This window comes from Gavialis gangeticus, unplaced genomic scaffold (assembly GCF_001723915.1).
Source record: "Gavialis gangeticus isolate Ggan-Ray unplaced genomic scaffold, GavGan_comp1, whole genome shotgun sequence".
In the NCBI taxonomy this organism is placed as follows: Eukaryota; Metazoa; Chordata; order Crocodylia; family Gavialidae; genus Gavialis; species Gavialis gangeticus.
The window spans coordinates 17,824,003-17,835,300 of record NW_017729026.1 but is presented as its reverse complement, the minus strand read 5'-3'; the positions used below and the strand labels follow the sequence as shown (position 1 = coordinate 17,835,300).

Sequence of the window (11,298 nt, the reverse complement as noted above, 5' to 3'; positions counted from 1 at the left end):
CGCAGAGGGTCACATTCCCCCCCCCCCCCATCTGTGCGTGGGGCACAATAAATAAAGCATCCCAGTCCACAAGTGCACCGGAATTAGGGTGCAGTAATTAACTAACTCCACCATAGGGTAGTATTGTTGAGGACAATACGATTGTACAGCAGAGAAATTTACTTCACTGAAACGCACATGTAGATGGCAACAGGGGCTGGCTGGGGCACGAGGGTGCTACAGTATGGAGCCTGCCTTCTGCCTAGCTCTGCCCTGTAGCACCCTCATGCCTCCACTGCTGCCATCTGGAACCCAGGGCTGACCCCGTGGACACCACCGCCAGCCCTGGGCTGCTCTGCCCCAGCTCAAAGTGCTGCTGTCCCAAACACGTGTGCAGACACTGCCTAGGAGCTGTCTTCTCCAGTATACGCTGTGCCTGACTTAGTCACATCACACTAACTACACATCTAGATGCATCCATTTTTACCAAAATAGATGACTGAAAATGCTTCAGTAGTAGAAGTTAGTTAACTCACACTATAGCAACTGATCAATAACACCTTTAAGTCTTTGCCTATTAGACTTCCATCCACTGAAGACAGAGTTAGAGCAAATGCTGATGTCTCAGCAAATGTACACAAGGAATTATATATTGAGGGAGCAAATGTGTATTTCTCTCTCTTGGGGGCCTGCAATTTGTGCCTGCTATTTGACTTGTTGCTAAAGAATGTACAGTCTTACTCACAGAGCCAAATGTAACAAACAGCTTGGCACACCACTGATGAAATATCCTTTAGATCACTTACTTGTGTGCAGGCCAGATAAGCGATATCCAGTCCATATCCAGTGTGCAGGGCAAGGAGGAGGGGATGTAGCCTGGCTCCAACCTGGCTGCATGGGGCTTGGGAATTTGGCAGTTGAGGGATGAAGGAACAGGGTAGGGGTGCATGGCAGCAGTATTAGTTGCCACTGTTTCCCTGCTTTCAGATTTCCCAGCCCATGAAGAATTCTGTGAGCTGGATGCCATGGCTCTGTGGGCCAGATCTGGACTGTAGCCAGGGCCCAAGCACCCCTAACTTAAGACTATCAGCATAATACAGTAGCTGTATGAGAGCTGGCTACATCTCTAGCTTGCTCCTACTGGCAAAGTGCTAAGAATCTTTTTTCCCCCCTTAGTGAAAATATATCAAATGCTAGACTTTGAATTATTGCATTTCATAAAACACAGACTTTTCCCTTGCTCACACCTGAAATCCAAATTCAGTTATGAAGTTATTAGCCTAAGCAGATATTACTTGCCATTTTTGCATTCCTTTCTTAAGCTTCCCTACCAAACTATTTGCTATATCTCCAATATAAGAAGAGAATAAACAAACTACAGGTACAGACACAGGAAAATCTACAATGTGGTAAAGTTGGCAAGGGTCTTACTATGAATTAGATGCACCAAAATGACTGTCTATGTGCATGCTTTTGCACTGCGGTAAGTGGAAGCTAAAACATGACAACTAAGCGTTCGATGAAACAGTGATAAAGCAAATGATGATAATTTCCTTACCTGAATTTCTAAGATCAGCCCAGCTATCTGATGTTGTTGATTGTCTATGACCTATCAAGAAGAAAACAAATGAGCATCACATTCAAAAAAGTCTGATTCTGTGTTAGTTTTAAGTGACAGTTTTTCCATAAATTCTGATGCAACTATTTTCTAATATCAAGCACATCTCTCAAATTGCATCCCCTAAAAGACCTAAATGAGAAATACTTTGCACCTATATGGCAGTTCCCATCATGAAACCACTAGCTGCTCAATTGATCAATTAGCCAAGTAAGTTTCTTCTTCAAAACTTAATCTCTGCATTATGTTTGAATTGAAGCTCATTTCTTTTGAGCAACTGAAAATTCATGCAAAACAAAAGCCTTGACCACAGAAGTATGTGTGGAAGGGAAACCTCAATTAGCAATAAACATGAAATAAATCCTAAGTGAGCAATAAATAAAACAAACAACACAGCAAGATACAAAGCTTCAGGGGTACAGATGCTACCAGTAGCTTCTGTAATCAGTTCCATGTACTACCTTACTGGCTTTCTCATTCTCTTCTCTGAGGCATTCATTTTCACTCTGCAGCTGTTTTGTGTCCAACATGGGGAGACGAATACCATCTTCCAGGCATTTTTCTACTTTTTGCTGCAAACTGCAATTGAGAATTAAAGATGCAAGAGATATCAGTGAATTATTTGGGGGAGGAGCAAAGCACTAAAACTGAAATATGTTCTAGAGGAAAATATACACAACCACTATCACCTGGTTTACCATCACACCCACCGAGATTGTAGGCCCATAGTCCAGCTTCAGTCCAAGCAAACAGACTGGAGGACGAGTAATTTAAAATCCTGAAATCCCTGGAATCACTGTCACTGACAAGAATAATCACCTGAATACAAAGGAGAGGCTTTGCTACATGTCCTGTATAGACACCTTTGCAAATATTGTATTCCTTAGTTCTAAAATAATTCCCAGTCCAGATTCTGTGCTGTGTCTCCCAGGACACTCTGCTCAGGTTTGACCCAGCAGGCGAGGAACAAACTTGTGTGCTACGTGGATTCTCAGCTGCTTGGGGGACCCCTACACAGCCCTAGCACAGGTCAAAGTAGCATTGAGGACTGCTTTGACTTAGAGAGACCTGTAGCCAGGTCTCTGCCAACCTGCAAGGGGAAACCTGTGGTTTCCCATGCTTTTCTCCTTTAAAGGAGAATCCATTTTTAAAGTTTGTTTGTGACCCTTTCATATATTCTTGTGACCCACTTTTGGGTTGCAACCCACGGCTTGAGAAACACTGGTTTAGATCATACTTGTTACACAAAGAGTTTGATGGATGGCTTGAAATCTCTACCTTAGTGCAGTTCAGGGCTGCAGCCAGGCTGGACCAGCTCCAGGCAGGAGCCACCTCTGCAGCCCAGTGGGTGGGATCTGATGCAGGCCGTGCTGCCATGGCCTGGCTACAGCCCCACAACCCCACTGTAGGAGCAGAAATCTGGGAGGGCACATGCCTGCCCCACATCACCTGTGTCCCGTCCCCCACATATGGCTTGTGCACCTCCACCTCCCCAGATGCTTAGCCTGTGCCCCCACCCCTCCCCCCGACTTACCTAGCAGGAGCTACTCTCTACTTCTGCCTGGCCGCCACGTGCAAATACTGCCCCCTGTGTCCTGCTCCCCCCAGCCCCAAGCAACCCCTAGCAGGCTGGAACTCTGCCAGCCTGCAAAGGGAAACCACAGTTTCCCACATTTTTTCTTCTTTAAAGGAGAAAGTCTACTTTTTTCTCCTTTAAGAGAGAAAATCTGCTTTTTTCTGCGAAAAACAGGAAACCTGGACAGACCCCCAATTATGAGCAATATAGGCAGCCCCTTTCCTGTTGTTATAACTTCACCACTGTCTTTAAGACATGGGCATGGCAGAGCTGGCATCCTGGCTTATTGCCACCGAGGTGGGAGGAGGGTTGGAAAAAAAGAAATGTGCACAGCAAAGGAGCATTGTTTACAGACTCTTAGTATTCTGAGAGAATAAGTGACTTTAGGTGGTAGGAGGAAGCTCAGTTGATAGTGGCTGAAGGGTAAGCCAAACCACAGAAGGGTCAGATACTTCAAAGTCCCAATTCCATCTCCTACCTTTTGTCACAGACAATGGAGAACATTTTCTGGGAGATTTATCTGCAGCTGGTGCCTAGGCATTGACCTTACATGCTTGTAAAAGAACAAATGGGACACATTTCCATGGAAAAATTCCAGCTGGATTACTGACAATGCTGTCATGGTGTAGGTTAGATTCCTAGTGCCACTTAAAAGCTTATGTTAAAAATAATAGGGAGAAAATGTAATTTGCAGTGATGTGCAGTAACGAGTAAAAAAAGAGGCTATGAAAAAGAGGATCATTTTCACTCATTTCTGGTGGGTGTCACTTCAGTTCAGTGCCTCTCACTGGCTTGGCCATGCACCTCAGGACAGCTGCCTAAAAGTGTTTCCATGATGAAAGGCTAGCTGATTGGGACGTCTAGCCAGTCAGATCATTGGGCACATTGTTTCCAGCTTACAACAGATACACCTTTTTATTTGTGCCTGTGTAATCTACAGGGGATCATTTAATCTTCCCTGAAAGCCTAGAAATAGTTGAAGTGGTCTCTGGTTTCTAAATTAGAAAGCAGGATTGTCACAGCAATAAAAGGCATTTATATGAAGAATCGTGAAGTGGGGTAAGTGCTAGCGGGCACGGACTTGGAATGAGCTGCAGGAGACCAGAGAACGTTCTCCTGGGGTAGGAGTGATTTGGTGACATCAGTTATTCTGCAAAGCTCTTTCATGAGATCCATCAGAGGGGGCAGGAATAAGAGGCCAGAAGACGTGATACTACAGGTGATTTGGATTGCAGTGCAGAGCCTATGCACCCCAAAAGCCTGGCTACAGGCTGCAGCTCTATTCCCGCACAAATCTCAGGGGTCATGTGCCCCTCCTTGCCACCTACACACCCCCAGCCCCACACACTGAGGGGGCTGAGGCCTGAGGGTTATGGGTTGGGAGTGAGGAGCACCAGCGGGGCCAGGGGGCTGTTTTCTACTTAAACTATTTGCTGGGTTGGGACTGGCCAAAGTTTACAAATGGGTCCCATTCCAAAAAAAAGTTGAGAACCACTGCACTAAACCATTCCTAGGGTGCCATTCAAGTAGGTATTCATACCTCTGCACTGTTGAGACCAATTCCTTTTCTTTTTTTTTCTGACACACTAGTTGCAGCTCTTTTTCCCTGCATTGTGCTCTAGCTTCTCCAAGCTTCTTCTCCAAATCTGCCACTGTTTCTTGGAGCTGCTTGTTCTTCTCTTCCAGAATTTGCAGCTAAAGCATGACATCAGAACAGTCAGACATAAATGATACATTTTATATTAAAAATGCTTCCTACAAGCTCCAGCTTTACAATTATCTTCTGACTACACATCAGTCTCATCACTAAATTTTCAACTATTGTGCACTTAACTTCACTATAAATATCCTTGTTACACTGTAAAAGCATTTTTTAAGATTTAAACTATTTCTATCTCTTACCAAGTAACAAAAATAGTGATACACATTGAAATGAAAGCAAGAGGAACTACAAAACCATCAACAATGGATGTCATGGAATATTTTTAAATCTGTACATCTTAAGTAGTATTACAACTAGAAAACTCTGCTTACCTGCTTACTCTGACTTTCTATGTCATCCAGCGTTGGCAGGTCAGCCAGATATTTTTCTAAGGTTTCAATTCGCCTCTGTTTCTCTTTGTTTTGTTCTGACTCTTTCTGGCATTTCTTTTTCAGGCTATTTATGTATCTGTCTCTAGTTTTAAGCTAAAAGGGAAGAAAATTACATATTTTGATTATGCCAGAAAATATATGTACAGGATAATCTGGAAATCAGTATCACAACGCTCAAAACCAGCTGATCTACAAAGCTATATTCCAAGCCAGAAGTAAGGGTTAACTATTACAGAACATGAAATGAAACGGTTGCTTATTTTGCTTGACTTCAATGATGTTTAAATATGTATGTAGTCTTGAAGCATCTGAAGCCAGTTTTGTTTTGTTTTTTTTACCTCCCATGCCTTGGGAGTTGAAAATGCTTATTTATACATTTAATTTTTAATTCTGATTGTAGAAGTATCCAAAAAGTGCTAGAAATAGCTCTTCTGTAAATGAGTATGCACTTGGCTGCTACACTTCACGGGACTGCAGACAAAAACCAGTAGCCAAGAACTGTTTCTTGGACTAGTGCAAAAGTGCCTTCCCCAAGGCAGTAAAACTGCAAGTTTTGTTCCTACTGCTACTCAGGAAAGGGGACTCAGGTATCTCTTTCCAAGTTCATATTAGAAACTGGTATATTTTTCCAAGTTTAGGTTAGTATTCTTTGAATTGTGGCACATTAGCCTTTAATGTATATGACCCTACCTTTTTATTAAATTACTTTACATACTTACTTCAAAAGATCTTAAATAACTACTATGGGTTGAAGCCATGCAATTCGGCCAACAGCTATACTGGACAGAGGGAAGACTGGTAGTCAGGGTTTTGCTCTACTCTCACTTCCACTAACTGGCTGTGTAACATTGTCACTTTTTCCTCTCACTCTGCTTGTTTTGGGCACAAAATCTTTCTCATGATGTGCCTACTAATAGGGTCCTAATCCAGCTGGTGACTGTGTGTGATAAAGTAACTATCTAGCACTCACATAAGTGTGTTTCATCAAAGCACTTTAAACAGGAATTCAGTATCATTACCTCCATTTCACGGACAAGGAAACCGAGGTGTAGAGTGGCGACTTGGCTTGCTCCCAGTCATTGATCAGGCCAGTGGCCACAGAACGGAACCAAGGCCTTCCAGGCCCCAGTGTTGTGCTCTGCCTACTAGGTCACTACTGGGATCCAAACCACTTGTAGTGTCATGCCCTGTGGCAGTCTTATGATTCTCCTTACAAAGGTTTTTCTCTGGTTCTCATATTATTAAATACACACACTACAAAGAGGTAGCCAGATAATACCTTCTTAGGAAAGTTGCTCTGTTTGTTTCAGAATATTATTTTGTGCATCTGCTACAGGAATAAGAAAAGTGTTTCAAATGCATAAGTACAAAGATTTAACCCAACAGGAATCTCAAACAGAGCTTCAACCTTGATGGAATCTAACAACTATACAAGAAGACATCACAATGAAATAGCTGCTTTGTTTAAGGCAGCTTTCCGAAACCAATCTTTATTCACCAACAGCCTGAAAAAGATTCTCTTTGTTATGTCTTATGACCAGTCCCAGAATGACCATGCATTCCTGGCACTTGGTTTATTAACAGGACTTAATATAAACACACCCCAAACCTCTTTTCATTCAGAATGTGATTTAATAAAAATTATATCTGTGCTGTTCAGACCCAGAAATCAAGCAACTTACCAGATAAGAAACACCTACAGTACAGATAAATGTGAACTGTAAGTTTTAAAATGTAACTGACATTTCTGTGTGGGGTGCTGGGGACATTGTTCTTGCTGAAAATAGGTGTACACCACTGGCCAGATCAGAACCCAATAACAGTTCCAAAAGAGTTTAGCAGATAATATTTTTCTCCAGGTACAATTTTTCAAGCCAGGAGCCTCGGGGATGCCAGAGGGCTGTAGACACACACTAGAAAATTTTTTTTGATGATTTGTAACAGAAATCTCTTATTTTTCTGGGAGCAAAAACTGACAGAGCATCCCATCCTGAAGAGACACTAACACTTCTCTTTCTCTAGAGAAGGTTCAAGTCATGGACAGGCCTACTGCAATGTCCATCATTTTCAGAACGCTGATTACATGGCCTTCCATGTCTCCTCTCATGTACCCACAGCCTCCCCTGAAGTCATACTCTGCACCTTCTCCCTCAAGTACTCCTGGCTAGAAGGAGAGGAGCAGCATGTACCTCTTAAGGGAACCTGTTCAACAAAATTAAATGAACAGAAATTAAAATTTCAACATGTGGTAACAAGTGTACTGCTCTAGACTGGTACCTGGCACAGCTGTTTCTAGCATCACTTTGTTTATGTTTGTTGCTATCACAGGGCACCTATACATTAGTGCCAAGGCTGCTCCAACACACTGGAATTCCAGCATATCGGAGCAGACACGATTAGTTGAGGCTGCTGGAGTGTGGCAATTGCCATGCTCCACCAGCCTCCTGCGTCTTGTGTATCAACATCCTTGTGCTTAAAAATGGCAGCAGGGTCACTTAAACTAAAGCTTGTCAAATGAGCTTTCGTTCAAGTGCCATTTTTAAGTGCAGGGATGCTGATACACGAGACATGGCAGCACTTTAATTACAGTGGCTCTCAGAGCCACTCTAATTAAAGAGCTGTCCCCTCCCCACCCCCAGAGCACATGTAAAAGTGCCCAGTGTCACAGAAGTTAAACACGAAAACCACTTACTTTCTCTTCCATCTTCTTTTTATCCTCACTAGATTTGTTTGATAGTTGTTTAACGTACTCATTGAGTTCCAATTCTTTAGTCGCAACTGCTGCAAGCTTTCGCTCAAACGCCTCACAGTGGGATACTGATCTTTCCGAAAACTGAGGTTGCAGTGATGTGCTCTCATATTGTGGTTGCTTATAAAGAGAGCGAGAAAAAAAAGGAGAGTTAAAGTGCAGCTCGCATTAGCTTGAAATTACCAGATGGCTCCTAAAGGAGAGGAGAAAAAAAAAAAAAGGAAAACACTCATACTTAGTAGGCTGGAAAACAAACCAGTAGAGTCTTGCAAAAAGAATAGCACATATGTTATAAAATGCTTTGTGATGAGATAGCACAACAGAGATTGCCCGTGAGAAATAAACCACTTTAAAAAAAACCCCCAAAATAAACACAAAGACCCTTAATGCTGCAGTATACTTTTTACAAGCCAAAACAGTAGGACACATTTCAGCTGATATCTGTGCATGATTTCTAAGCATTAGAACAAAAGATACCACCAGCGTCATTTCTGGAAATGGTATTTTGTAAAGAAGAAAAATAAACTGAATTTGGCAGCTGTACCATAACAGTAGGAATAATGGCCTTCACAAAAAACCTAAATGGAGACAGTTGTAGTATGTGGCCATGTCTGGATGAGCATAGACTTTTGTTTCCCTGGGGACAAGTAGCAGTGGCATACCTCCTGTACCCAGGGAATGCCCGTGCCACGTACGCTCAGGTGTTCAGAAGGTAGCTCCAGGTGGGATACGGAAGGCTGGGGCCAGCAACTCTGCTGGCTCCACCAGTCTTACCCAGGGTCCTGAGGCCTTGGGGAGCTGCAGCCGTGGCGCTCCTGCAGCTAGGAGCCTGGCCAGCAGCTGGAGTGTGGCTCGAGCCAGCCAGGCTTCAGTTTTGAACGGCACGTACTACTGCCACGTGCGCTGCTCTGCTTTTTGGTGTGTGTTTTTTTGACCCTGGGATGTCCAAGGGTCAAAAAAACCCTTCCGTGCTGCAAGGTAGCAGCACAGGGAACACCTGCATGTGTAGTGTGTGGCACTGCACACGAGTCTGCAGCACCACATAGCGGACGTTGGCACTCATCTGGACACAGCCTGTGGGACCAAATTAGATTTCCTTTGCGAGAGCAAACAATTCTGAAGTGCTTACAAACTAAAACACTATCCCACTGCAGCAGTATAGCCACATGAACCTTTTGTTCAGAACCACCTAAACCAGGTGGTTGTGAACAAAATGTTGCGATTCTTAGCTCTCTTAAGTTTTATGAAAGGGTAGGCATTATGATCTACATACAATTAATGGTGAAATTGAAGTAAAGAGAAGCAAAGCAACTTGCCCAAGAGGTTCCCAAGTGGCAGAGGTAAGAATAGATGTGAAGCCTCTTCTCTTGTACCCTGTTTGTTGAAGCAGGTTGCCTTCCCAAATCATAAGAGTGAAAATAATTTTTCATTGTTCATGGTGAGATCAGATCAGTGTGGGATTGCAGGAGTGGCAAAAAGTAATAGGAATTTAAGAAAGAAAAAAGCCTCTCTTGCAATAAACTGACAAAGAGAAGTTTAAAAGGCCATTTGACATACCTGAAAAGATGAATTTTGAACTGATAATGCCCCTTAAGCACAACAGACAAAATACTGAAAATCATTTAAAATTTATAGGGATTAAAAACATCTATGAGGAATGCCATTAAGAAAATCTCCAGTAGTAGAGGATGAATAAACAAATTAAAGCTCAAAGACTGGTTTTAAAATACAATTAAATCATGAAAAGCTTCATGTATTTACAATACATTTAATTAATGTGCATTATTATATATATCAATGATTTCAGATTGCAATGGGCGGGTAGGGGCTGGAAACTGACACATTTAAAAGATACACCAATACTTTATTCTTTCAGAAACAGTCTCATTCACCCAATCCCTAAAAGCAACTAATATACACCAAAATTATTAGGTTTGTGTGTTGGAAGAGTTTTCTATACCTTCCACATGTGCTTAAAAATAGTTAATGTTTCCATTTGACCCAATACACATTTATTACAGACATACTCAAAAGTCAAAGAGTAACATGCTGCAGAGCAAATGACTGGCATTCAAAGTTTTCTTCCTGCGGGATCAGATATTAGGTCTGTGTGAAGCAGCAAGTATTCGATTCAGATTTGGCTGATTCAGAGAGATAGTGATTTGATTTGGTGATTCAAATCACTGGCCGGATTTGATCTGGAGGATTCGGAGATTTGGCCATAGACTATAATGGGGAATCACTAAAATACCTATAACTTGGTCATTTGTTTTGCATATTCAGATGAAAACAGCAGGGATGGCAGCCTCTTCTGAGGGCATGAAGCCTGCCAAGTTTCAAGGATATAGGTGCAGGGGTTTCTGTGAAAGTGCCCCTCAAACTGTTGAAAGCAAAACTCATATTACTTGTGTGCATTAAGGCACAGCGGGATGAAAGCAGCAGGGATGGCAGCCCCTCATGAAGGCATGAGGCCTGCCAGATTTCAGGCAGAGTGGTGAAGGGGTTTCTGTGAAAGTGCATCTCAAGGTTCTGAAAGCAAATAAAAAAAGGCAATAAGGTGCGGAGTAAGGAGGGTGGCACTCACTCTGTCTGCACGCGGAGCTTAGGGAACCTCAGCAGCAGGAGGTTCACCTTGAGGAACTCCAGCTGCTCCACCAGACCAGGACCCAAGGAGGTACAGTGGAGTGTCACAACATCACCAGCAATGCTGAACCCCCTCTCGCTTGGAACACTGGTTGGTGGACAGGACAGGTGATCCTGGGCAACCGTGGCCAGATCCTGCCACACTTGGCTATGGGTTGCCCAATAGGCGAAGCAGTGGCAGTGCAGTGGCTTCACATCCTCAGCGAGATAGGTAGCCACCAAGGCCCCCGTGCTACTATGGCACTCTGTCAAGGAGCAATACACATCCTCTGCCAGCAAAATGGGGTCAGAGGGGCAAGTAGAAGTGCTCTGGGTCAAGACACAAGGGGGCCATGGGGAGAGGGATCTAACGGTGGGGGTCTACTACAGACCCCCCAACCAAGGGGAAGAGCTGGAATGGGAATTTTCAGGCCAGCTTGCACAGGCACTTAAGGCAAGGGATGTAGTTGTCATGGGTGATTTAAATTACCCAGACATCTGCTGGGAGGAACAGTCAGCCTGGTCGGACTGTTCCAGGAGGTTCCTGTCCGAGATACAGGACCTCCACTTAATCCAGGAAGTGCACAGTCCCACCAGAGGAAATGCGCTGTTGGACCTGGACCTGGCCACAGGCGATGACCTGGTAAGGGGCCTCCAGGT

The 11,298-nt window shown here is 43.5% G+C and overlaps 1 protein-coding gene across 1 annotated transcript in view; it reads right to left on the bottom strand.

Moving 5' to 3' along the window:
- Positions 1 to 11,298, bottom strand: part of CEP85L (centrosomal protein 85 like) — a gene marked incomplete at its 5' end in the record, with an annotated part of 222,373 nt that overhangs the window by 12,294 nt on the left and 198,781 nt on the right. The window contains 5 exons of the mRNA XM_019520218.1: positions 1,538 to 1,588; positions 2,059 to 2,176; positions 4,714 to 4,868; positions 5,208 to 5,360; positions 7,960 to 8,136. Coding sequence (XP_019375763.1) covers positions 1,538 to 1,588; positions 2,059 to 2,176; positions 4,714 to 4,868; positions 5,208 to 5,360; positions 7,960 to 8,136 — 654 coding nt within the window. The remainder of the gene's footprint in view (positions 1 to 1,537; positions 1,589 to 2,058; positions 2,177 to 4,713; positions 4,869 to 5,207; positions 5,361 to 7,959; positions 8,137 to 11,298) is intronic.